The sequence below is a fragment of the Aspergillus pseudodeflectus genome (assembly GCF_044049435.1).
Source record: "Aspergillus pseudodeflectus strain CBS 756.74 chromosome Unknown BJX68scaffold_7, whole genome shotgun sequence".
Classification (NCBI taxonomy): domain Eukaryota; kingdom Fungi; phylum Ascomycota; class Eurotiomycetes; order Eurotiales; family Aspergillaceae; genus Aspergillus; species Aspergillus pseudodeflectus.
In genome coordinates this window covers 410,582-434,881 of record NW_027263783.1, presented here as the reverse complement: position 1 = coordinate 434,881, position 24,300 = coordinate 410,582, and the positions used below count along the sequence as shown (strand labels likewise).

Below are 24,300 nucleotides of genomic sequence, written 5' to 3'. Positions count from 1 at the left end.
AAGTCTTCTCAGTCGTAGTGCGCAGATACGCACATGCAAAGGGAGAAAAATAAATAAATCATTAGGGTAGAACAGAGCGTCGTGGAAATGGCAAGGAAGTCGTGGCGGCGTTAGTGTAGAAGAAGGGGGAATAAAAGTATGGCGATGGAGAAGATGGAGGAGTTAGGATTCTGGCGCATTCAGGAATATCCGGTGGAGATGGTAACAGCAGAACACCAGGTGAAATCATCGCATAAGATAGGAGCCGGGGAGATTGGGAGTGATACAGCGTCGATGATGATGAGCATCAGAGGTAATGTGGTAAAATGTGTGTAAACCCGCAAGATAAGGTGAAACTGTTATGAATTTGGCGTCTGACCATGGGATGAAGTTGGTGCCGCAAATGTGGGACGAGGTATATCATCTTGAACCGCTTGTTTGTCCCATCATTCAGTCTGTGGCTGTCAGAGGCAAGGCGTGTTTGTAGTCTGATGGGAAGAAGATTGTTCCACAGAGTTGGAACAAGATCCATCAACAGGAAAGAGAGAGTTGCTGGTAAAAATATGCATGCTTTTGTGGTACTAGTCCACTATGCAAGTAGCACCGAGTCCACATGGAATGGTTGTCCACGGAAACCGAGTCCAAAATCAGTGAGTCGTCCCCATAGTTGAGTTTTCCGCGCGCTCTTTCAAGCGCATTGCCTGAGACTCGAGAGATAGAGCCATGAGTTTCATCACTAAGAGGGCAGTCAGCATGGGAGAAGAGCTCATAGAGCAAGGGGACCTACCTGGCCACACAGAAGCCCTATCGAGCAGGCTAGAGGTCGCAAGTAGGATTTTACAGCCATAACCTCCTTCCACGCTCGACAGGCGCTGTAGGACGGTCATGCCCGCTGAGGTTACACTGTTTTGCACATCCTTCTGCATCTTCTGTTCGATGCTGGAAAGAATATCCCGAGTCTTTTCGATGAGCTTGACGTCTTCATCTTCCAGGAGCATGCTTTCAGCAGCCTGGGCGAGATCAATGTCGTCGCGGCCTAGAATACCCAGGTACGGACCGACACGCTCTTGCACGGTCGTAAGCCATTCCGCAAGAACTTCAGCACAATCAAAGGTACACATGGCACTCTGAAGTGGGAGCTCCCGGCAGGTGAAGTCGGCGAACGTGTTACCTAGCTGGTCGGACATGGCAAAGGAGTCCGCGGCATAGCAAGCTGCTCTGCGCAGGAGTTTTTCACGCTTCGTCTGCCCTGAGCGGTATACACCTAGCAAGGCCTGCATTGGCCGATCTTGCGTTGGGGTTTGAGAAATAGCAAGGTCACCGACACCTAGACTGGCCACCGAGTCACGACGAACGTCTAGCGGAACCGGCTCTTCCGCAATAGAAGGATCGAGTACATCTGTTGCCATATCCATAGCGTTATCCATGTCTGTTCCACGGGCCAGTTCATCTGCCATGGCGTTCCAGTCCCGCTGCCAGAAGGCTTCTTTGCAACGGCCAAGATCAACAAAAAGACGGACGTAGGCAAGGTCCAAAAGCGGGATGCTGTCAGCCGAGAGAGGCCCAGCTCCGTAGGGATTGGGCCGTTCTAAACTGTGCACGGGATTGGTAGTCCATGCGGTCTGCCATGCGCGCAAAGCAGGTTCGATGTGGGCTCGCATGGCATCCGTCTCTCTTGAAGTCCATTGGCGACCCATGTGGCGCTGGCGCGTTTCCCAGATGTAATTGTGCAGAGCGTAGATCAGCACGAAGCAACCAAAGGTACTAGGCCGTAGATCGCTGCTGCTGGGATCATCCGATGGAGCATTGGTACCGGACTGCGCCCGCCGACCGGCCGTTAAAAGGGTGGTGAGTGCGTATGAAAAGGCGACCGTCCTCTTGGAACGAGCATGGCCTCCCAACTTCCTCCAGGCCTGTGGCGATTCCGCTGCCCACAGGTCCTCTTCACAGGGCAGGTCCAGGCGAATCTCCGAGTTTGTCAACGCAGGCGCATGGTTGTAGGCGGAAACCAAGAAGCAAGATGCGGTGAAAATGGCGAAGAGTGTCCGTTTCCGTTCTTCCACAATCTTCCAATCGAGCCAATCCTTCCTTTCCTTTGGTTGCCCGAAGGCAGACTGGCCCCAAGCACCCGAATCTGGCTCCTGACCCTGGGTGTCGTGCCCGCCAGACAGACCGGTGTTGAGATAGTCTTGTGGCAGATCTCTTGCATCAATATGCTGGGTCAATTCAGCGGCCCGCGCAAGACTGACCAGCGCTGCACAATGCGTGCTTGCGATATCAGCGGAAGTCTTATCGCCGCAGGTGTGGCCATAGATGACGTTGAGTAACATGGCCTGCACAAGCCAGAGAGGCGTGTTGTGTACAGAATTATCACGTGTGTTGCCGGACCGAGAAACAGCTGACGACATGTCAGCCTTTCGACGTTCCTCAAGATAAAGCTGTATCATCTTCTTCGAGGCTTCGAACAGCTCCTTTGAAGATGCTGCATCAAATTCGTACAGCGCTCCAATGGCGGCCATTGAGAGAATCAGGCAGCCTCCGCCTCCGGCAACACCAGAGGAGCTGAGATTGAGATGGCCACTAGGAACTCGCAGATGGTTCGTATATTCAGGTGCTTGAAAATTGAGACTGGGAATGTGAAGGAATGGTAAATGAGGATGAAAATAGGTAATGTAGGCGGAAATAAAGCGTTGCATGTCCGGAGTGCTGGGCAGCTGGCTAGTGCAGCTTATAGAAGAAGAGCGGGAGTAAAGGTCGCGACATTGAATCATTCCTGAGGCTGGCTGAGAGTACTTTCGATGATTAAAAGAGGTGGGCTGCGCCATGCTGGCTAATAAAGCCCGTCGTGTGGAGTCTGTAAATGTATCGGTTGATGCTGGGGCATGGTGAGATCGTACGGCACTATTCGCGAAAGGTAGGTTGAAAGGATTAGGAGATTCTCCGTGTGTTGCCATGGAGGATGAAAACATACTGCTCTGCGAATGTGCTCCCAGCATGGGCTGTCCGACTGATGTCATGGACGGAGGAGTGGCATAGGCCTCAGCGAACGGGTTTTGAGCCAACAGGGACTTGGGAGAGACTGTTTCCGGCGCGATACCTAGATCATTAAAAGTAGGCGAGGCATACTCGGCGAACTGAGCTGCGGACGTCGCTGGATGGGGCGAGAATTGATTTTGCCATCCCACAGTCGGCATTGAAAATTGGTTTGTCCCGTCCATCATTGGCTCACTGATGCCACTCTGGCTGCCCGTGCTCATGGCCGAAGGCGAAGACTCGTCGATCGCAGACTCATTGTGTTTTCCTATGGGTAATGAAGGATCGAATCTCTGCATCCAATCGTAGTGAAGTTCATCTTCCATGATGGCTTCCGTGGTAGGAGGCATATGGTGGGTTCCGTATGGGGACGAGGGAACGTCGTTCCCAAATGGCTGAGGAGAACCTCCGAAATGGAGCTGGGCTGGATTGATCGTGCTGCCATGACCGATGAACTCGTGAACACTGCCAAAGTCGAAGCTGCCGTATACAGGCGCCGTACGTAGCCCTCCAGAAAGGTCCATGTGTAGCCCATGTGTTTCCAATTTGGCGAGTCCGTTCAAAGTCGGCTGGTGGTTGGAGGAATAGCCGCGATAGTCGATGTTCGAGCCCACAGACGAGCTGAGGCTAGGATGGTAGGCATGGCCAGAGTGACCGGATGGGCCTGGGCCAGCGTTCGTGTTGCCGAGCCCCAACGAGGCTGCGTCGACGTGGCTGATAGTGTTCGCTCGAGGACGCATATTATTCGAGTTAGAGTTACTGGCTATAGAGTTCTTGCGAACGCGGGTCGCTCCCGGCCCAGCGGCTCCTGTGCTTTCTCTCCGAGCGTTCCTAGGTCTTGAAGATGGAGTGGTAGTCATATGCAGTTTCTGCTGATGTCTAAGGAGAAGATCGCGGCGAGCAAAGCAACGAGAGCAGTCTGGACACTCGAATGGTTTCTCTTTTGTGTGCGAGCGCTCATGGCGCTTCAGATGTTCGAGTCGTGCAAAGGAGCGACCGCAGGTTGTACAGCCATGGGGCCGTGGTTTGTCCGTTTTCGGAGGAGGCACAGTGGCTGCATTAGCTGGCATATCTTTCTTCGAACTGTCTTTGGGTACTATTGTCTGTTAGAAAGAATAGGAATTCGCGAATTTTGATTGAGAACGCACCAGGAACGCTTCCAGGAATCTCCGAGATACTGGAGAGGTCTTCCGTTTTTGGGCTGGTGCCCAAGTTTTGGTCCACCATTGGGCCTATTAACATGCTATCTTTCTGTGTAGAAATAAGGAAAGGCGAGCCAGTTCACACGCTGACGTTGCTTGGAGAAATGTCTGGGTCACGGTTCCTTTTGTACGAACTACCCGTGCTTGTTATCGCTAGAGGACGAGATGCGGTGGTATCATAAAATCCACATTGACTATTCTGATGCACAGCCATGGTTAGCTTCATTGATATTTGAAAAGCCAGATCGAAAGCGATCGAAGTACTTGCCGCGATGTGGGCCAAGCAACACGGGAGGCAGGCAGCTGGGGTAGCAAGGGAGATGCGAGTTACTGACCGCGACAAGGCGATAGAACAGCCAGGTGGACTCGAGAATGAAGCTCGGACAAGTGAGAGATAAGAATAGATCTGAATTGTTCTCGAAGCGGGATGAAACTGGACTGGAATAGAGCAGGAAGAGGTGGGATGTGGCGAGGTGTTCCTGACGTTCTGGAGGAGCGAGGTTCGACCTCGGGCTGGGAGCGCAGTTGTAGTCAGCAGGGGGTGCTCAGGGTTCCGGGTTTCAAAACCCGGCGGAAACGGGCAATATGGGTACAACTCACTTTGGAACAAACGACGAGCGCAGGATTGGGAGAAGCTATGCGCTGATGCTTTGGAGCATTTAAGAGTCGCTTTGAGAGGCTGGGATGGAGGAGTTAAGCAGGCATTGGCCGGCAGCCTGCCAATGGATAAGCCGGAAAGATAGCCGGAGCGAGGGGCGTATCGATAGGGAAATTGGAGTCAATTGATGATAAGCGCCGACTCCGACGAGCCCGACTCAAAGAATGTAAGAAGAAAAGCGAAGAGGGCAGAGGATAGCAGGCAAAGGGAGAGCTTGGGGAGGTGCAAGCGTGGGAGAGGAAGAAAAGAGAGACTCAGTGGAAGTGAGTTTGTTCTTTGAGATGAGCAGCAGCAGAGTTGGGTTACTAAGACTGCTTGGGACGCGCAAAGAGCGAATGACAGGCAGGTCAGCATTCCTCCGAGGCGCTGATTGCTTGTCCCTTGTTCTCTGACTCTGCCTCTGCCTGAGCTTCCCAGAGGCGCCTTGGATGGAGTTACGAGGGCCTGCACGTTACCTCCGTTTCTGGCAGACTCGCTCTACCCCGGTGACTGTCGCGGGATAAACCACGAAGCTGCCCGCCAATCGCTGGGGCTACAGTGGGCCGGTGGGCACCGAGCAGGGGCCACGACTGGGCCAGAGCCAAGGATCCGCCCCACGGCGCAGTCACGGGGGGAGCTGCTCTGGGTCTGTGCCACCCCGACCGCCAATCAACGTCTGCCGCCCGAACTCAATCCAGGCCGGGAGGATCATCTTCCAAAGCCCACGCACCGAAGCTCAAAACACAGCCGACCAACATGGACAAGCAAGCGAGAAAGAGAGACCATGGTTCAAGAAGCTTGGGCTGGGCTATAGATGACAACTGCAGAGGACAGAGGTAACCTATATTTTGCACCGTGTTCATTGATGGAGCTCAAAGATCAAGATAAGGGCTGACTTGCGTGGACTAACACCAGCAGCGCGCGGAATACCCCCTGTCCTTAGCCCCGGCCTCCTGTCTCAATTTCTCAACAATAATTAGGTACCTGATCTTCAAGCGATGAACAGCGGATTCGACCTGCTCGATCGGAAAAGACGAAAGTGGCTTGACGTAATTTGCCGTGGCTCTTCGAGGGTGATGATGGGTCCAACCTGGAACGCTCTGTTCTTGCCGCCGCCTGTCGAAGGAGCACGACCCCAATTCCACACCGGCTCGACCATTTGCAGAGTCAACGGAGGCCTCCGTCTCACAAACCCCAGACTTTTGGGACAACCTCCTCGCTGGCTGGTTGGCAACACCGTTCCTGAGACTGGAGCCATGAGCAACGAGCCACGGCTTCTCGAAAGGTGGCGGTTGGCGCCGCATTGTTTGACCCCAGCGAAGTTAAAATAACTCGGCCAAAAAAGGCGAGGCCAGCGATGGGAAGAGAGCGTCATTTTGTGGGGACTCTGGGGAGAGCACACTGAATTCGGCCGTTCATGTGGGGGATTTTCGTGGAGCCTGCTGCGTCTGTGCCAATCGCCCGACGTGGATTTCCTGTGGAGACTCTCACTCGCGAATCGAATGATTGATTGCAGTTGTTAGGGAGGACCAGAACCGCCACGGTCGAAAAGATTCGGACGGTCTTCCCCCAGGATTTCCAGCCCAAGGTCCGTCCCCCTGAACGATGGCATGGAACGCGAGGTTCTGGAAACGAGCCACATTCTCCACGTTGCATTAGCTGCCCGCCTGACGCCCTTAACCCTTTTCGAATAATGGGTGTTTGCCATGCACATGCAAGCTAAATGGTCTGCTAATCAAATTCATGCGATTTAATGCAGGCGCAATTGGGATTTCGTTGTGCACTATTTCGTTCGACACAACAATTCCGGAAGTGTGTCCTCCGTTGCCGAATCATGTGTTCTCGTTCCTGGACTCGGGTGCCCATCTAACGGTGGTTTCCAGATTACCCCAGACTTTTGAGCCTGATGAGCTCTGGAGGTACAGAAAACGAGGACTCGGGCCTCTCCATGCTGGATGGACGGACCTCCATGGAGTCTGAACAGCAGCAACGGGCACTCCTGCTGGTTGCCGACTGCGTGGATCGAGACAGGCTGCCCTGCTAATCGTCTGCACCATCCCACGCCATGACGTCGAGTGGGAGAGGCTGAACTTTACTCCGTCGTTGCAGAAATATACTACCTCCCGTGCATAGGCTCGTTTGAAACCGGATTTTGTTCCGATGTGAGGCAAATCATCCTTGGGTAGGGGTGCGATTCTGCAATCGCCGGTACCCTGAGCGTTGAGCTGCGATGATCTGGCAGACCCAAGAGTATATGTCCGGCATATATACAGCTTTTGACGAGGATACTGAATCATGCGGATTGTCACCTTTCTTCTGCACTCGCCAGACATCAAGGCTAAACCACAATAGCTCTTTCCAAGCATATCAAAAGGAAAAAGTGTCGGACCAAATGCCTGGTTTGGCGTGTCATATCTGACCATGAGTCACGCACTGGTAACGGGAGCCGAAAGGGCGCCCAAGAAGGTACCTCGTATCTGGCGCCCTGGCCTGGGACAGAGCCGAGCGCATTCAAAGCTTCATACTCTGCACTGGTTCTTGGCTTCTCGCGGCAAAACTCCGGAAACACTGCATGACGCTTGCCATCACCCGCTGATTCCGTGTTGCATTCGCAAAAGCGGTTTTGCTCCGTTGTCGAGAAATTCTCCGAGAAGGCTTGGACGAACAGTGGGCACTGGACAGTGCCAAACACGAGATGCAGCGGGTGCTAATGTAGTCTTGCGCGCGGGCTGGCGTAGCGCAGACGGTGGATTGCAGCCTTTAGCGCCGGGCAAGTTGCGAGATGCAGAGAGTATAGTCCCCAATCGGCCAATCGCCGAGCTCGTGCTAATCAAGCGGCCCTCCTTATCATCGCGCTGATCTCAGCTGCCACTATCTCGGTGCTACCCTGACGTACCTGTGGCGCTGTTGAAGCTTCCAAGGATCTCGAAAAAACTGCTCACGTACCTGGAAAACCGATCTGAATGAGATTTTTATGGAAGGTCAATCACACCACCCTGCTTGCAATTGCACCATGATTCGTCCGGCCGGCCAGGATTATCCTTACCTGTTTCTGCAACATGCAGCTTTAGCGTTGCGCTTCTGAGTGACTTGCATTAGGCTGACCAGTCAGCATTAACCTTGTAAATATCGTCGCCGTCCATGTGGAAACGCTCATTGTCGCAGCTTCAGAGGGCCTGGCCATCATGGAATTTGTAATCGGCGCCCCGGGGACCTTAACCCCGATAACCTCAACGGTCATCGCTGCGCTTGAGGTACAAAGTACTCCAACTGAACTCTGTCGTGGAATTTGTCCTCTGCGTGGATCCGCGCGCACGCAGAACTGACGATCCTTCCGCTCGAGCCGCTGCCCGGACTAGCACAGGGTCCCTCTTATCACCCTGCAACTTAACTCACAACTTTCAAGTCGCAAAAGCCTGCACACACTAAAACACCAAGCTGCGCTGGTCCCCGCGGTAGCCCAGCCGCTAGTCTCCCTCCCCTGGCACCGACTCTGGAGTTTGAAGCACAAGCGACGGGATCGAAGCATGTCCTTGTCCCACGCCCTGAAACGCGCCTCATGCCACTGACTGGCAGCAAGATCCCCGATTGAATATCGGACGGGTACTAATGCAGTCGAGCCTGCCGGCATACTCCGTACATTAGTCGTCCTTCAGACTTTACATAATCTCCATCCTGCGCTCCGGAGAGACGCTCTCGCCCCGCTGAGTAGGGTCCACTGCCTGCCAGCCGGGCAGCCGCGATAGTGATACTACTTAGTTATCTGCTAGATAATGGGTAGCTGCAGTATGTTGTGGCCTGTGTGCGGAGGCCTGGGCTTGCTATTGTCCTGAGTCTAGACTGCGGAGTCCTGATGACTCGGTACGTGATCTCAATGTCAAGGAGGGGTATGGTCCCCCGTGAGCCAAGTAAAGGCCGTGCTGGGCATTCTCTTGACTGCTAGGGTACCTGCAGGGCATCATCGGGTCCTGTGCGCTCCATGTCATGTGTGTAGTGGCCTTGTCAGCTATCGGAATTGTCGCAGATGATCTTACCCCTCGAGGCTGGGTATTGCAGGCTTGACACATCTTGGGACTGTCCAAGGAAGGAACAAGGGAGGTTCAGCAATGAAGAGGGAAGGAGCGATTGAGCGTTTGCGCCAAGTTGAGGATGTTTTAAGGTAAATAAAACCAATACCATGGTGTCCAAGAGCGGGTTTATATGGTGGTTGTTGAGCTGTTGGGCCGAGCAAGATATATATTAGAGGGCGACCGAGCAATTCAAGAGCAAACAATTAGTGGAAACCGCAGAACTTCAATCTAGGAACTGTCCATCGTCGAAGCTGCAAAAAAAGGAAAAAAAAAAGATCAAGTGCTAAACGCCCAAATCCACATTCGAAACATAATGCGAGCCTCCCGCACACCGATATCCAGACGTCTGCTTTATCCATCGATACCCCATAGGGCAAACGCTCATTTGCCGTAGGCTGTGCTGAATGTTCTGCTCCTTGCGTCGCTCCGCTTCCTTGGCCTCTCGTCCCCTCTGCAGCTTCTCTAGCTTTGCTCGCAATGCTAGCTCTTCCAGACGGCGATACTCGTGTTGTTTCTTGGTATCATCGTTGAGTTTTGAGTCGTCTTTTGGTAGGCTCGAGATCTTTTCAACGGCTTTCTGGGCATCGCACTCTTCTTCGAGAAGAGACTGGTAATCTGACTCTTTCCTCTCCGAGGATTGCAGATCCTGCTGTAGCTGGCTCCATACCTCATCCGTGACTCCATCATCCTGGGGGATGCCGGCAGGACAAGTCTCAGTCTTATCCACCGGAAGCGCCGGGTCTGCTGTCTCCGCAATGTCTTTGACAGATGGAGCTGCTGTTGAAGGAGGGGTATAAATTATCTGCTCCGGTTGCCAGTCAAAGGCCGGTGCTTTGGAAGGGTCTATTGCGTAATTAGGCACGACGAAGGACTGGGTCGCGCGACTTGTTCGCTCAGAGATCATATCGTCTAGCTTGTCGAGGATGAGGCCCTCGGTTATGACGACATCTTTCCCTTGCATGGCTTGAATGGCAGTTCCAAAGATTGCCTTTCCTAGTGTCTGTACATCTCGTGCATTGGCCCAGTTTGCGCTTCGTGCGAGAATGGCGAACCGGTTGGTAATGTCCCTCAGGAAGTCTGGCCTTGGAGACTCCAAGGATCTCATACAGAAGCCGCCAAGCCGCGCAGGCATCTTGTCTTTTCTGCTCCGAAGCAAATTGATCAAGAGCTCGATACAGTCATCTGGCTCAAGCCCTTTGAACTCGAGCGATTCGGGAAGCGGCTAGTCAATCCTCGGTTGGTGGCCATGAGTCGGTTAATATCATTATCGTAGCCCGCTAGAATGATGATGAGTTTCTGGAAGAATTTCGGCTTGGTGATGCAGTCCACAATCTCGTCCATTGCTTCCTTTGCAAAGTGCCCTTCAGCAAGTCGATAAGCTTCGTCAATCAGAAGCACTCTTCCTAAAGCCTTCTCCAAGAGCTTCTGTGTTTTGGGACTGGTCTGGCCGACATACGACCCTATCAAATCAGTTGCTGAACTTTCGATGACTTCTGCGGAGGACAACAGATTCATATCGTAGTAGACTTTGCCCATCTTCCTGGCAGTGCTTGTCTTCCCAGTTCCTGAACTTGGTTAGCAGTCGACTAGAGATATGTCTGGTGCGCATACTTACCAGGCGGGCCTCGGAAAAAAAAGTTAAAGGGAACCTGCTCCTTCGGGTCCATGTCCAAATGCCGCATATTTTTGACAGTTTGACGATAACCTTCCAGTTGTTTGACTATCGTCTCACACCCCACAATGCCCTGGAACAGCATTGGGATGTTGGTCTCGCTGCTGTCCCCGCGGTCATAGTCGGGATCAAAGTCTTGCGGCAGTAGGTCGCTCCAAGACGCTTTAGTCTTCTTCGCTGAGGAGCGTCGCTTTTGCTGACGGAGTTTGGTACCGTCCAAGAGGTTATCTATCTCCCCAACATTTCCAAAGTGTGGACTGTTTCGACCTCTGGACAGAACTTCCAGTGCGACTTTCCTAGCTTGAGCTGAAGCCTTGAATCCTTGTTGTCGTAGCTTGAGGTCTAGTATCTGGCCAAGTTCATCATCTGAGAAGTCGTCGAAGACAAATGCGGCATCCATGGGGAACCGCCTCGACAGCCCCGGATTGACGTTTTGAAACATTCTCCTCATTTGCTCTTCGTACCCTAGAAGGAGCACACATCGCTTATCTCCCGGGACACTTTGTACCTCTGCAACGATTGTGTCGACAACTGCGGTCTTGTACTGATTCGTGTGGGCACCGGCTGGGTCGCGAGTCCCACCCCCGAAAAGCCCATAGGCCTCATCGATCGCAAGGACTTTCCCAACAGTGGAAGCTAAGATGCCCTTGGTATTCTGTTCCGACTGCCCTATCACACTTCCCACAAAGTCTGCGGGCTCTTGACGACAACTGGAGTTCTCGGTTAAACATCCGGCAAGTACAGTGAGCGCGGCTGCTTACCCTCGCCATTTGACAAGTACCCAATGTTTACTAGGACCTTACCATATAGCTTAGCAACCGTCGTCTTCCCGGTCCCAGGCGACCCCAGAAAGACGCGGTTCAGAGTGAAGTCAACCAAGGGCTCCTCCACAAGCTCTCGCTCGTAGTTGGTCTGTTTGCTGTCTAGTAAGGCACGCAATGTGTCTTTGACAGTCCCAAGACCGATCATTTCTTGTAGCTTCTTCCAGGCGGAGCAGTTTTGGAGTGCCTTGCTAGAGGCCCCCCAATGCACCCTTCGACTTTCATTCGGCCGCTGAATTTCTTGTCAATGTTAAACTCCAGGATTGATCGTAGTTCCGTCTCGCTATAGTCTTCGAACGTGAACTCGTGGGGAAACCGACTTGGAAGCCCAGGGTTGTGAGCAAAGCTCACTATAACCTACGAGAACCACGACCACCTTGCCCGTGAGTCGCTGGATCTCTGCAAGCAAAAAGTCAAGCACTTGCGAGCCCATGGCGCCTGGAGCGAGCTGGTAAGCCTCATCAATGAAGAGCACCCCACCTCCTTTGTTAAGGATAGCATTGATTTGTTTCTCGCAGCCCGATACACCGCCATTCGCAAGACGAGACCCCGTTGTCTCTTCAATGTGGCTTCCGGGAATGATACCCATAGATGTCAGAAACTTGGCGTAGATGCGCGCGACCGTTGTTTTCCCTGTAGGATTATGTTAGTGACATTCAATCATTGTTCGGCTTACAAGGTCACCTGTCCCCGGGTTACCAAGGAGTACTGAGCCGAATCGCTCCTCTTTGAAGTCAATGTTTTGCCTTAAAGCCGCATCTCCCTGGGCCTTGATAGCGAGGAATTTGAGTTTGATGCTTTTCAGACCAATCATACTCATCAGCTTGTCCAGCTCCGTGCTCTTGGCCCCTTCGTATTCTTTCTGATACTCCCAGTCTTGTTCAGCCGAAGAGAGAGCCTCTAGAACACCGTTACTGTTTGAGCTTTTTTTTTTTTTGACTGTCGCTCCGCGTTGGTACCTGCATAATGTGACCGTCCAGACGGCGACGATGGTTCGCTGGGCTTGCTGATGGTTGAAGATAATTTTCGGGGGGAGCCGCCAATATTTGTCCGCAGTTGATTGAGGTCATCTCGATGTTGCTGGAGTACTTGTTGCCTCTCCTGCTCGTCGCGTTGCTCCTTTTGAACGCGCCTCTCGTGCAAGATCTCGTCTTTTATTTGCGCTACCTCGTCAATGTAGGCCTTCAGTTGAGCCTCCCTCTTAGCATCGAGTTCCATATCTCGCTTCCGTCGCCGTTCGGTTTCTTTGTCTTCTTCGTCGCAGTGAGAGCATAGATTTTGTTGCTGAAAGCATGGTCGTGTAACTTTGTGATCTCGACTTCAAGTCCACTTGATAATCTTGCGGCACTGCATCTTGGAATGGTCAGATAACTGGTGACACTTTTGCGGACAGTCGTGGAGGCCGCAGTTTAGCTTGGTTCCACTGCAATATATTAGCGGCTGCCAATCAATGACTAACAAGGGCAAGAGAATTATACCAGGCTTGCTGACACCCTCCATCAGGGCATAGCTTCTCGAAATGATTGATTTCTCGGAGCACAGCCTTTCGCTGCGGATGTTGCTCACACCGGACTGGAAGTCCATCATACAGAAGACCGTTTAAGTTGATCGAACAATGGTATCCAGATATCTTGGCCCTTTCGGCTTTGTTTGAAAGTTTGGGAGTTTCCGATCATTATGAGAACATCTCGGGCCCGGGAAAGAAGCACGTTCAAACGCTGCGGCGCCGACATGAAGCCGATCTCACCGTCTCCGTTGCTTCGAGTAAGTGTGGCAATAATAACATCGCTTTCTTCGCCCTGATAATTGTCTTTGAATTGTGAATTAGCAACTGGAAGCTCGAGGTAGGAAGCAGACAAAATGGAAAAGAAAACACTCCTACCAATTGTTGATAATCTGATTGGGCGCTTGGTATGCTGGGCACTTGCTTGAGATATCAGGCCAGCTCGAACGAGGTCGTACGAGTCCAAGTCATTAAGAACAGGATCTGATTCCTTGCGTAGCTCTTCACGGAGCAGATGGAGCTGACCTAGGTATGGTGTGAGAACGACGAGCTTATTAGTTCCATAGCCCTGCTGGCCGATGTATCGGACGATTTTAAGCACTAGCTGTGCCCCAAATGTGTTCCGTTTGCTACCCTTTGTGCCGGCATCATACCGATCTGAGACCTCTCGAAACGTGTCCTCAGGATGAGTATGGTTAATAAAGATCACACCATCCTGCAGCCCCCTTACTTCTGGTCCATTCAACGTTCTGTCACCGTCCATGAGGTCAGGGTAAGTCAGGTTCCTCACAAGGCATGAGATCTCAGGTACCATGCGATGTTGTTTAGCAAGAGTGCAATGAGAGTACCCGGAGCCCACAAGGCGTTCGAAGAGCGATCGGTTCAGATCATACCCCGATCCCTTCTCCACGGACAGTGAATAGTTGTTGATCTTCGGACGCAGCTGTTTGTGATCACCTATCATGATCAATTGCTTGGTTCTGGGCCCCATTGCGACAAGGACATGAGATTCGAGAATCTCCCCTGCCTCTTATCCATTAGATCCCGAGAGTTCATCGCAGCCGTTGTGGTGGTGCAACCAATGATGCGTTTTGAGCGAAGAATTTCACGGGTCCTCTCGCTCCACATTTCTCAAGTTTTGCCTGACATTGGTCATACCTACTCATTAGGCTCTGAACATTGGACACATGCTCATCGAGAAGCTTTTGCGTCCAGACCTGTGTTTTAGCAGTTCGGTCTGGCGTATCCATATCCCACACTCCGCGTGCTGTTGTTCCAAGGTGTTTAAGAGACGGCATTGAATGGTGTTTTCCTCGAGTCCATCGATCGTACAGATACTGGACGGTTATAGGTTTTGAATTCTCTCCTCACCAGCAGCCATGCGAAGGCTTGAGGGGCTGGCGCAGTAAGCTGTCCACTTCGGAAAGCCTGCAGCAAGGCATTCCAGACGGTGCAAGGCTCGACAATCAGCAATTGTCCATTGCATAACGCCTTGACAGTCGGTTCCATGAGATAAGCGATGAAGGTGGACATGTGCTTGTTCAAAAAGTCAGGCTTGGTATTGAAACGTAATCCGGCGTGCAGGGCATTGCGTGCTGGAGGGCTCGCGATTATGCGTTCGACACAAGCGGCATGGTCGGTCTGGTCCTGAACAGACTCTAGCAGCAACACAAAGCTGTCGGCAGTGGTAACCAGGCGCTTGCCACTGACGACGAGCGAAAGGAATTTGCTGAGTCTGGCGGATCTTGTTTGGGATGCCATGTTTGCGAGTGATGGTAATCGGGTATGAAGGGCCAGGAGAGGGCCGAATGTCGCAGCTTGGACTGTGTTAAATAGCAAGTCAGCCAAAGGCGGCAGTGCTGGCAGGCTGATCTGGCCGCAGCGCCGCAAACACTGCAATCTTTGTGGTGGTGAACGCTTTGCCAACCAGTGGCCGTGCCACAGGAGGCGCAACACTGCTACCCAATAAGGAAAACGTAAACGCCAACGCGGGGAAAAGAAATAAACAGACATAATAAAGAAGAAGGATAAAGATGCCTTGCAGACTAAATAGGCAGCAAAGCATAAGGCTGCTAATGACAGAAGAAACCATTTATCAACTCCATTCACCTTTTGTTTTTCCTGGAACTGCCTCGCTGTATCTGTGTCGCTATATCACCAATCCGAGATACCAAAACACCTTTCTCAGCCAACACTCCACTACCTACTGACAGAGTCATCATATGGCAAGACCTTGGCGCGACGGAGACTTTCGTCGAGGGTTCGGCAGACGTGGCTGGATCCCTTCGAGAGAATCGAGAGCGGGAACGACAACAGTTCAACCGCCACCTTTGGGCTCACTCCTGGCCACTATCAGCAAACAGGAACTGGACCAGCTATGTCAAAATAAACCCTCAGGCAAGCCTCCAAAAATCACCAATTGCAAGGTGATAGGGTCGTACAATTGGCTGAATCGGAAATGTCCTACCATCCTTATTCCCGGTAAGAAGACCCGGTGTTGCAATGGTTTAGGAGCATGTTGACGATCGCTTGTCGCGCAGGTTCACCACCGGCCTGGACCCCCGTGGCAACTCTCAAAAAGCTTCCCGAAGATAGCGGTTCATACTTTCGCGATCAAAATGCGGCAAGATTCGCCGCGCATGTGTTCCAGCCTGCCCTCGAAGCGATCCTCCACGATAACCCTGAGTTCGAATTGAATGATCTCGATATATTTGCTTGCATCAGCACCTTGCGCAACCTGCTCCGGTTTGTGACAGATCCGGACCAAGGGTTTAGGATGATTGTGGAAGCGATCGGGGCGACCGTATTTCTCGTGCGGCGGGAGGCCTCCCCAACTGAAAAATCTCTGGCGTTTTTGGGTACGGACATACATTTCCAGAGGCAAACACGACTTGGAATAAAGATGTCAAGGGTTCAGAGTCCCACCAAAGAATTCTGAAGTATAACTTCGCCGGGATATCCTGTGCTATCCGATACGAGGGAGACGGGTATCTTCCCAATCTCCACAGGCCTGATACCTCTCATGTTGAGGACCCAGCGGGGGATGCTGACGATCTGCTCAAGCCGTTGCAACATAGTTCGGTGGGCTCAGTTGCTGCAGAGAAAGTCGCGGTGCTTGCCGTTGAGACAGCAGGGACGGCTATCCCACAATCAGCCATGTTCGATCTCAAGACCCGATCTGCCAGAAAAGAATATACGGACGTGTTGAGAGGCGAACTGCCCCGGCTGTGGTTCGCCCAGGTACCGAATTTCATCGTTGGATTTTATAACCGTGGTCTCTTCAGTGACGTGCGTGTCAAAAACGTGCAACAGGAAGTAGAAGAGTGGGAGGAAGAACAAAAACCGCAGCTCAAGAGGCTTGCGGCACTGCTTAGAGCTCTGATTGCGTTTGCGCGCGGTCAACCGAGTGGCCGATTTGAACTGGTATTCGAGGGCGGAAACAGGGAGCTGGAATTGAGAGAGGTCGGCGGCCAGGCAAATTGCTGCATCTCCGATGAATTGAAGACACGCTGGCACGGATCTAAGTCAGAAGAAGCACAGCTGGAGATAGAGAAAACCCTGGATGAGGGAGGGACGAGCGGAGTGGGGGAGGACTGGGATGAGGAGGAAGCGCGGATGTCATGTGGCTGGAGCGACGACTCAGTCTGAGAAGGATTTCACTGCGTGTTCTGCCTCTTCTTGCGGCTATTGTGGTCACTGCGGCTACTGATCGATTTTGCTGTAATTAATGCTGGGAGTGAAACAAATCGTTTATGATGATGATCTCTGAGACTACATATTGACACAATCTTATTACCACATCTTTTCCCACCACCGACGGGACCAGTGCATCTGTGCCAACTCCGCTCTGCGCCTCTCCTTGAAGCCGCCGTCCTCCCAAATGCGACACTCGGCGTCAATTTCTGCTTTGCCAGAGATGATATCGGCTTCTGCTGGTTTGACAAATGATGTCTTGTGCCAAATTTTCCAGAAAGCAAACGTCACCATGAAAAATCCAATGGCAAAGTACGAGGTGATGAATCCCTGAGTGCTCCAAGGTGAGAAAACTGTGAACCCGTTGAACAAGGTGACAGCAGACCCAACGATCAGGGCTAGGATAGCCCAGTAGGGCATCAAAGGTGCGGCCCATGGCAGAGTAGCGCGATCAACACCCTGGGCGCGAAGTGCCCGATACCAGGCGAGAAACACAGCCACCATGCAGGTATACGTGAGAACCAATCCACAGGTGGTGAGATCAATGAACCAATAGAAGACCTCTACTGATGAATTGTCGGCGACCATGAAGGTGATGCAGGTGATTAGCGACACAACCAGGACGCAATAGATTGGCACTCCAGACTTGGTACACTTGAGGAGGAACTTTGGGGCTTGTCCGTCCTTCGCAAGCGAGTACAGCGTGCGACTCGAGCCATACACGTACGCGTTACCGCAAGACCAACCGGAAAGCAGAATGAGGACGTTGATCAGATCTGGCAAGCCGTGGATGTCCAGGTTCTCGATCCCGATAACCCATGGTGAGGCGGCAGATCCGGCCTCGCCGTTGTCGATAGCACTGATGAGGCGAGGATCGTGGGAGTCGCAAATAATGTTCACGGCGAGGGTTCCGATGACATAGAATCCAACAATACGCCAGAAGATCATCTTGCAGACGCGAGGAATGGTGTATCGCGGGTTTTGAATCTCACCCGCAGCGAGAGACGGGAGATCAGGACCAGCCAAAGAAAAGGCAGCATATACCATGACGTTGAACAGACCGAGGAACCGACCGGTGTCGCCGTCGGTGTAGTACTCGTACATGACACCATCCGTCCAGTAGCGGAATCCATACGGGTCTTTTTTGGGGTTTCCGCCGACCATTGTGATGAACGTGAGGAGGATAAGACCGATGATGAGAAGGACCTTGGTCGACGCCATGATGAACTCACTTTCACCGTACCACTCGACTGCCACAATGTTCAGGATAATGCACACGACCATTGCCATGGCAATCCAAACTGCGGGATTCACGCTTGTCGTCCAGTACTGCATGATAGTGGCAACGGCTGAATATTCGACGCATACTAGCATCACACCTGCATAGAAGTATACCCAGCCCCTAACTATGTGAGCTGAAGTATAGGAACCAGGACAATGTACTTACATGGCAAAGCCAAATGCAGGGTCGATATATCGCGCGGCCAGCTCGAATATTGAACCTCGAATCGGCAGGTATGCACACATTTCACCCACACACAGGTAACATGGCCAGATGAACAGGAGGCCGTACAAGAGATAACCCAGGACAACCGACAGGGGGCCAGAATCGCGCATGTACGATCCGATACCGACAAACAGACCAGTTCCGATGGACCCTCCGATAGCCATCAGCTGTACATGGCGAGCAGACAGGCCACGCTTGGTCTGACCGTACGGGGACATGGTGCCCTCGTCGGTAGTGACTGGGTTTCCATCGACAGAAGGCGCTTTTTTCTCCATCGCGTGATATGGTGATGATAGCCGTACAGACGGGATCTCATCGCCATCTTATATGCATCAAGGCCTCATATGACGGGGATATGGATGGGCAGGCGTAGCGGGCGATAAGCGTCCTATCAGGGTGGTATCGGAGCGCAACAGATCTTACCGAAAAAGGGAGGAGATGGCGATACTAGCGTCGCCAAGTGATAGCTTATCACACTCACTCCAGGAAATTATCAACGGCGGCAGGCTGCAGCAGAGGCGTTATCGCCGTGGCGCGTGGCTTTCCCCGCAATGATATGGAATGTTTGTCTCATAGGATCTGAGCCCGTATTTCTCTTCGAGATTCCTCTTCGGGCTCGACTCCAACGATTGGCCGTCAACAACCCTGCATTATTACTTCAACAAGTTTGTCAGCTGATCGCTGTTTGATAGGAGAAATATGCACGGCGGAATGGGGCTGGCGTTACTCTAGACGGCTGGATTGGGCGTCTGGGGTCAGCTACATGCGTCCAGCGTACCCCGCATCTTTACCTGATATATAAAAGCAGAGGCTGATGGCGCGCGTGGGTGAAACGCGTTCTTACCCTGCGAACACGAACTGCTCGATATTCCTAGGTTGACTCCGAGAAAACAAACTAAATACTTCATTTCCAGATCGTTGCGCAGATAATACTCCCAAGTCCCATGAATTCATCACCCAGTGACCAAGTCCCTCAGGATCTTCGACACTCTTGTGCTCTTAGCTGGCTGTATCGTTGCAGTAGTCAGCGCTAGTTTCTTCAGCGCCAATCGCAGAGCCTTCTCCTATTCTACCTTCAAAGTATAATACCCACCCTCATCGTCATCGTACCAGCCTCCTTCGTTTGTTCCGTCTCCAAACTCCATTCCATCCGCACTTTTTCGCAAAACTAGCTTTTCGAGAAACATCTCGGCTCCGGCCATACCCACAGACAATTATGGCATGGCGTTGAATCTGGAACCCATCATCTGGTTGCCTGTTGAGGGCGAATGTTGAAAGAAGAGATGCTGCTGGTTGGGCTGGGCGCACGGTCTGATCTGGGAAGAGGCGGATGCCAAATATAGGGCTACGGTGCATTCAGAGATAGATGCGACGCGGGAAGGGAGTCCGACAAGGGTCGAGTACTGTGTGACTTCGCTGTCGCATGGCTACCAAGGCAGGGTCGTTGGGTGGATAGAGGAGGCTTACAGCAACTGTTTCCGCTGCGAGACTTGCGAGCTCCCTCTTCTGCTTCCACCCTACACCCGGGGCCCCAAGATGAGCCGACAGAGCCTTAAGCATAAGCCTAGACTGTCCCGAATATAGTTTGAGCGTTTTGGGGCCCCTTTTCATAATCAAGACTTGCGGACGGGCGCGGCCAGTACCAACGACCTGCTCTGGGAGCAGTGCCGCTGTTGTGCACTCTCTGTGCGGATTATCTGGATGGTGGTGGAATGGAGACAGAGTCCAACAGGATGGCGAGAATGTGACCGTTGCCTCGGGGTCCAGGAGAAGAGGTCATCAAAACTGGTGAATTGGACCAGGGCTTCGCGTCACTGAAGATCCGCGAGGCGCCCTATGAGAGTATATGTCTCAGACGCGCTCGACAAAGCGATGAAGATGCCCCGATTTAAGATACCCTGTTGCATCGGTTTCTTTGCCTGCAACCTTCAAAGGGTTCAGCGACTTGCTCGAAAAGTCTAGGAAGTTGAGCTGAATTCTCTGGCTTTCTCTGATGAATAGATGCGCTTTCTTGATACGATGTCTTTAGGCACCTCCTGTGGGCAATGCGCCATACTGGCTGGTGTTCTTCAGAGACCCCTCCAAGGGACCCACGATGCGTTCTACAGGGTTCAGTCTCCATCCCGCCGCGGGAATTACGGTTTCCGCTCTAGGTACGTTTCACACCCGCATGTCATATCTACTTCACTCAAGCCCAGCCTATTCTCCCACAATATTATATGAAAGCGAAGCAGTCACAAACAATCCCAACCGCAATCGGCACAGCAAGAATCATTATACAGAGCACATCATTTAGGACCGAATGTGTCCTCGCACAATCCGCGACGATCGCTGAGCTCGCGGGACAATTGTGAAACACCGCCGCGGCAATTGCGGCTGTCGTTATTGATAGTCTGGCCAGAGGATGGGATATGGGCGGTGCTCCGACGTGTCTGTGTAGGATGTTGTTGGTCTTGTCCGAATTCTGGGAATTATCCCGCCAGGGAAAAGAAAGGGACAGACAGACGGCGAGGAGAGGAACGCTTAAATAGGAGTGAGGCATGTAGTAGGGGAGAAACGGAAAGCATTGTACAATGATTAGGCTAATTTCTGATTCGATTAGGGTATGCTTTATCGGGGCAATAGACCGTCCAATATGTGCTCCCGCTTAGGGCTACGAGAAAGCTTCATTTTAGCCAAGCAATGGATCGTCCAACTCATTGAAAGTACGGGGATTGGATATTAGTGCATTCCTTCTGCCCTGGGCGGAGAGTTTTCTCCTCGATTACAAAGAACCAGCGAATTTCCGCGGAATCGCCGAGAGTCTCCGTCAGCAGTCTCTAGTAGTTCCCCCGCTTTTGCTTGCTCAAGGGGATTGGGCGGGGAGAAGCTGAACAGGATGAGTGAGGGTTTAATTGCGCGGAGAGGAGCTAATCAGTCTGTTTGATGTCAGGATTCCTGTCCTTTGTTCCGTCGCTACGACTCGCCTGACCCCGTGCTTCAGCTAGCCTCATCGCTCTTAGCTAAAGTCTTTCATCTTTCATCTATTATTGAGGGACTGGTTTTTCTTCCATCTGCCTTTCCACCTGAAGCCAAGGTATGATAATGTGGCCTCCTGCTATAATCATTGTGAACGAGTAAAGCGAGTACTTGCACAGGCTGTCGACATCTAGTCTACATGATCACAATTCAGAATATTCAATCTCGCGACCTCGGTGTATCATCCTCCGTAAGAAATAGAAAGATCTAAAAAGTACATAATCCGCAAGCGAGGGCTGTGAGGTACTTCTTGTGTCTTTATGAGCTGAGAGTCTGCCCAGGTTTCTTTTAATCCGCCGACTGAGTGCTCTTTATCGCCGCCGCACTGCCACTGCAGGGTCTGGAGCTACTATCCATTTTTGATACGGAGCATACTTCCCCACGGGGTCAGTCTAAAACTCCGCTATGGGTCTTTTTCCTTCGTATACTCCGTATGACTGGGGAAGGCGAAAGCCATATGGAAATTATGCATAATTTTAGGCTCATCGCCACGAATAGCCGGTTCGCTGCACTTTGTGACAGGCTTTTCGAAGCAAGGAAATCAGAGACGGTTTGTACTGGGGTTGACGTTACGCTAACCAAGATTGACAAGCGAGTTGGCTCAATAACCAAAGAGCGTTAACTTCTGGAGACTTTTGACACGGAGCGCTGGCCGAGTTGCCCTTTTTGCTCGCATCGAACCCGAGGTTTAGCCGCGCGATCAATGAGAGGATTTTGTATTTCAACCTCGTCCCTTCAGCATTTTCATCCAATCTGGTGAACATTTGTAAGAAAGACATTACTCCAGGATTGACCGACATGGAGACACTTGAGGTTGACCGCACAGAATCGCCCGTCCCCCGCCTGCTCCTGCTCAAGCTGATCAGCTCGGGCTTCTCATTCTTCGTGGCGGGGATCAACGACGGCAGCCTGGGGGCACTCATCCCTTACATCCGCGACGAATATGACATTGACACAAACATGGTCTCGATCGTGTAAGCTCACACCCATATCATGCACAAGCCAGCCCCTTACTTTGATCCCGCTAACGAACCATTCAGCTACGGCACAACCTTCGCGGGCTGGTTCGCCGCCGCGTTGACAAACAGCTACTTGAGCCAATACTTCGACCTGGGAATCCTGCTTCTCCTCGGCGCAGCACTGCAGATCCTCGCACACGTTCTGCGCGTTTGGCTCCCACCATTCACACTTTACACCATTACATTCTTCCTCGCGGCCCTGGGCCAAGCGTACCAAGACACCCACGCGAATAACTTTGTCGCAACGGTGAAAGGCGCGCATCGCTGGCTGGGTTTTATCCATGCAATGTATATGGCGGGGTGTCTCGTTGCGCCATTTGTCGCGACGGGGATTGCGTCGTCCGGCAACCATCATTGGCATTTCTTCTATGCGGCCCCGGTCGGGCTCGGTGTGCTGAATCTGGTGCTCGTCTGGGTTGCGTTTCGCGAGTGGGCGACGTTTAAGAAGACGGCTTCAAGCGAAGAGCAACCGACCGTGTCGAGGCAAAAGGATGCCCGCGTCGAGATGCAGAAGACGCTTAGCTCTGGTGGCGTCTGGCTCCTCAGTCTGTTTTTCTTCTTCTACCTTGGTGCGGTTATTACTGCTGGCGGTACCTTCCCTCTCCCCAAATCCCACTTACCCGTATCTAACAAGTATTAGGCTGGATCGTCGAGTACCTCGTCGACGTCCGCAATGGCGACCTGGACAAGATGGGCTACGTCCCAGCGGGTTTCTACGGCGGGGGGTTCCTTGGACGACTCCTCCTGGCAGAGCCCACGCACCGATTCGGAGAACGACGCATGGTTTTCATTTATATTGTGCTCTGCCTCGCGCTCGAGCTGGTCTTTTGGCTCGTCCCGGATATTATTACCGAGGCTGTCGCGATCAGTCTTCTTGGGTTCTTTTCGGGGCCGTTTTTTGCTACAGTCTGTGATCCCCATGTCCATATCCAAGGGAAGTTCTAACAATAGCAGGGTATATCCGTCGCATCGAAGCTCTTCGCTGCTGAAATCCGGTCATCTGCGCTTGGTGTGTACCCCCACATTTTACCTAGGTATAGATGCGCTAACTAGGGTAGCATTCATCTTCCTCCTCGGGCAGATCGGAGGATCGGTATTTCCAGCTATAACAGGCGTCATCGCCTCGGAGGCCGGGGTAAAGGTTCTTCAGCCTATGCTCGTCGGTTTACTCGGGGCTACGGGTGTTTCCTGGCTGATTATTCCAAAGCCACGCTTGCATCACGATTAGATTAGGTATTACTGCGAGATAGGTCGAGGTACATGTATATAACCGGACTGAATAGCCATCAACAACAACCAACTCTTTGCTCTCTTCTGCCCGAACATTGAGTGAAATCAGAGAACAAAAACCCTGGGCCCCGTAACCCCGATATCCCACCGCACCTCAACCGCATCGCCCACTCCCACAAACTCAAACCCAATAACCTCCCCAGCCGGACACTCAAACTCCGGCAGACCATGAAACGAAAAAACCCACTCGGCAGCACCGGGTTTAGGAACCCAGATCCGTCCAACGTGCTGATCTCTGTGCCCCGGACTCACAGACGTAAAGACATCGAGCGTCTGCGACCCCGTCGAGTGGTCACGGTCCCAGAGGTCAAAGTTCAACTGGCAGGTTCGGCCCGCGACGTCGGGGGGGATGGAGAATGTGGTTAGGGTGCTGGATTCGTTGGCCGGGTATCTGTCCTTGACGACGAGGAGTTGGTCTTGCGGGTCGAGTTTGGATGCGCCGCTGGAGATCCAATACCGGTAGGTCGCTTCTGGCCAGACGATGGTTTCCTGGCGTGACTCGAGGGTGTGGGCGTCACCCGCACTGGGGACTGCAGCCGCTGTCGCAAGGGTTGCGGTTGCGAGGAGGGGGAGGATGGAGAGCTTCATTTTGAGAAGAGGAGGATCAAGCGAGTGTATGGGCTGTTTGAAAAGTAACGAGAGACGAGACGCGACGAGACACGATGACCGCTTTGCTTTCAGTCTTGTTCTCCGAGACCAGGCCTTCCTTTATATGTACGCCTGCAGCTCGTCCTCGGCACCCACCACAACCGGATTTGGCGTTCGCCAAGCGACAGTCCTCGTATTTGCGCTCGCTCAGCCTGGATGTCTCACTCCTGTCCACTGCCCGCTCTTCTTGATCCTTTGAGGTCTGCA

At 52.4% G+C, this 24,300-nt stretch overlaps 10 protein-coding genes across 10 annotated transcripts; 2 read left to right on the top strand and 8 right to left on the bottom strand.

The window, feature by feature from the left end:
* Window positions 1-470: 470 nt before the first annotated feature.
* amdX (putative C2H2 transcription factor (AmdX)) lies at window positions 471-4,447 on the bottom strand. The gene is made up of 3 exons (XM_071037417.1): window positions 4,161-4,447; window positions 767-4,108; window positions 471-715 (listed from the first exon to the last, which is right to left on the bottom strand). Exons 1-3 carry the CDS (start codon window positions 4,252-4,254, stop codon window positions 627-629), a joined length of 3,525 nt encoding a protein of 1,174 aa, XP_070902726.1. The 5' UTR covers window positions 4,255-4,447; the 3' UTR covers window positions 471-626.
* Window positions 4,448-6,419: 1,972 nt separating this feature from the next.
* BJX68DRAFT_192519 (uncharacterized protein) lies at window positions 6,420-7,478 on the bottom strand. Its single transcript, XM_071037419.1, has one exon. It carries the CDS (start codon window positions 7,272-7,274, stop codon window positions 6,684-6,686), a length of 591 nt encoding a protein of 196 aa, XP_070902725.1. The 5' UTR covers window positions 7,275-7,478; the 3' UTR covers window positions 6,420-6,683.
* A 632-nt stretch (window positions 7,479-8,110) lies between these two features.
* Window positions 8,111-8,603, bottom strand: BJX68DRAFT_229584 (uncharacterized protein). The gene has a single exon (XM_071039063.1). It carries the CDS (start codon window positions 8,480-8,482, stop codon window positions 8,207-8,209), a length of 276 nt encoding a protein of 91 aa, XP_070902724.1. The 5' UTR covers window positions 8,483-8,603; the 3' UTR covers window positions 8,111-8,206.
* A 601-nt stretch (window positions 8,604-9,204) lies between these two features.
* On the bottom strand, window positions 9,205-14,679 carry BJX68DRAFT_253211 (AAA domain-containing protein; the record flags this gene model as incomplete). The annotated part of the gene is made up of 16 exons (XM_071042685.1): window positions 9,205-10,058; window positions 10,124-10,320; window positions 10,378-10,486; window positions 10,537-11,292; window positions 11,355-11,574; window positions 11,634-11,717; window positions 11,776-12,047; window positions 12,099-12,314; window positions 12,374-12,727; window positions 12,794-12,837; window positions 12,893-12,963; window positions 13,004-13,224; window positions 13,297-13,941; window positions 13,998-14,048; window positions 14,081-14,255; window positions 14,290-14,679. 16 exons carry the CDS (start codon window positions 14,677-14,679, stop codon window positions 9,205-9,207), a joined length of 4,659 nt encoding a protein of 1,552 aa, XP_070902723.1.
* Window positions 14,670-15,007, bottom strand: BJX68DRAFT_229579 (uncharacterized protein). The gene has a single exon (XM_071039062.1). The coding sequence runs from the start codon at window positions 14,981-14,983 to the stop codon at window positions 14,759-14,761; it is 225 nt and encodes a 74-aa protein (XP_070902722.1). The 5' UTR covers window positions 14,984-15,007; the 3' UTR covers window positions 14,670-14,758.
* Window positions 15,008-15,433: 426 nt separating this feature from the next.
* On the top strand, window positions 15,434-16,566 carry BJX68DRAFT_263390 (uncharacterized protein; the record flags this gene model as incomplete). The annotated part of the gene is made up of 2 exons (XM_071044685.1): window positions 15,434-15,776; window positions 15,821-16,566. 2 exons carry the CDS (start codon window positions 15,434-15,436, stop codon window positions 16,564-16,566), a joined length of 1,089 nt encoding a protein of 362 aa, XP_070902721.1.
* Window positions 16,567-16,623: 57 nt separating this feature from the next.
* On the bottom strand, window positions 16,624-18,417 carry BJX68DRAFT_229577 (putative proline permease). Its single transcript, XM_071039061.1, has 2 exons — window positions 18,059-18,417; window positions 16,624-18,013 (listed from the first exon to the last, which is right to left on the bottom strand). Exons 1-2 carry the CDS (start codon window positions 18,391-18,393, stop codon window positions 16,711-16,713), a joined length of 1,638 nt encoding a protein of 545 aa, XP_070902720.1. The 5' UTR covers window positions 18,394-18,417; the 3' UTR covers window positions 16,624-16,710.
* An 875-nt stretch (window positions 18,418-19,292) lies between these two features.
* BJX68DRAFT_229576 (uncharacterized protein) lies at window positions 19,293-19,833 on the bottom strand. Its single transcript, XM_071039060.1, has one exon. It carries the CDS (start codon window positions 19,727-19,729, stop codon window positions 19,475-19,477), a length of 255 nt encoding a protein of 84 aa, XP_070902719.1. The 5' UTR covers window positions 19,730-19,833; the 3' UTR covers window positions 19,293-19,474.
* A 2,058-nt stretch (window positions 19,834-21,891) lies between these two features.
* BJX68DRAFT_192424 (putative MFS transporter) lies at window positions 21,892-23,437 on the top strand. The gene is made up of 5 exons (XM_071037416.1): window positions 21,892-22,110; window positions 22,177-22,745; window positions 22,796-23,061; window positions 23,110-23,164; window positions 23,214-23,437. The coding sequence occupies exons 1-5, from the start codon at window positions 21,935-21,937 to the stop codon at window positions 23,381-23,383; spliced, it is 1,236 nt and encodes a 411-aa protein (XP_070902718.1). The 5' UTR covers window positions 21,892-21,934; the 3' UTR covers window positions 23,384-23,437.
* Window positions 23,205-24,125, bottom strand: BJX68DRAFT_192422 (uncharacterized protein). Its single transcript, XM_071037415.1, has one exon. It carries the CDS (start codon window positions 24,031-24,033, stop codon window positions 23,491-23,493), a length of 543 nt encoding a protein of 180 aa, XP_070902717.1. The 5' UTR covers window positions 24,034-24,125; the 3' UTR covers window positions 23,205-23,490.
* Window positions 24,126-24,300: the final 175 nt, after the last annotated feature.

Bases quoted from the DNA above. Each gene is read 5' to 3' on its own strand.
- amdX (XM_071037417.1), bottom strand. From the start codon at position 4,254: ATGTTAATAGGCCCAATGGTGGACCAAAACTTGGGCACCAGCCCAAAA. The intron at 4,109-4,160 runs GTGCGTTCTCAA...AACAGACAATAG, and splicing joins GATTCCTGGAAGCGTTCCTG to TACCCAAAGACAGTTCGAAG. The intron at 716-766 runs GTAGGTCCCCTT...CTGCCCTCTTAG, and splicing joins TAGGGCTTCTGTGTGGCCAG to TGATGAAACTCATGGCTCTA.
- BJX68DRAFT_192519 (XM_071037419.1), bottom strand. From the start codon at position 7,274: ATGGTCAGATATGACACGCCAAACCAGGCATTTGGTCCGACACTTTTT.
- BJX68DRAFT_229584 (XM_071039063.1), bottom strand. From the start codon at position 8,482: ATGCCGGCAGGCTCGACTGCATTAGTACCCGTCCGATATTCAATCGGG.
- BJX68DRAFT_229579 (XM_071039062.1), bottom strand. From the start codon at position 14,983: ATGCTTTGCTGCCTATTTAGTCTGCAAGGCATCTTTATCCTTCTTCTT.
- BJX68DRAFT_229577 (XM_071039061.1), bottom strand. From the start codon at position 18,393: ATGGAGAAAAAAGCGCCTTCTGTCGATGGAAACCCAGTCACTACCGAC. The intron at 18,014-18,058 runs GTAAGTACATTG...TCACATAGTTAG, and splicing joins CCTGCATTTGGCTTTGCCAT to GGGCTGGGTATACTTCTATG.
- BJX68DRAFT_229576 (XM_071039060.1), bottom strand. From the start codon at position 19,729: ATGAAAAGGGGCCCCAAAACGCTCAAACTATATTCGGGACAGTCTAGG.
- BJX68DRAFT_192424 (XM_071037416.1), top strand. From the start codon at position 21,935: ATGGAGACACTTGAGGTTGACCGCACAGAATCGCCCGTCCCCCGCCTG. The intron at 23,062-23,109 runs GTCTGTGATCCC...TAACAATAGCAG, and splicing joins CGGGGCCGTTTTTTGCTACA to GGTATATCCGTCGCATCGAA. The intron at 23,165-23,213 runs GTGTGTACCCCC...TAACTAGGGTAG, and splicing joins AATCCGGTCATCTGCGCTTG to CATTCATCTTCCTCCTCGGG.
- BJX68DRAFT_192422 (XM_071037415.1), bottom strand. From the start codon at position 24,033: ATGAAGCTCTCCATCCTCCCCCTCCTCGCAACCGCAACCCTTGCGACA.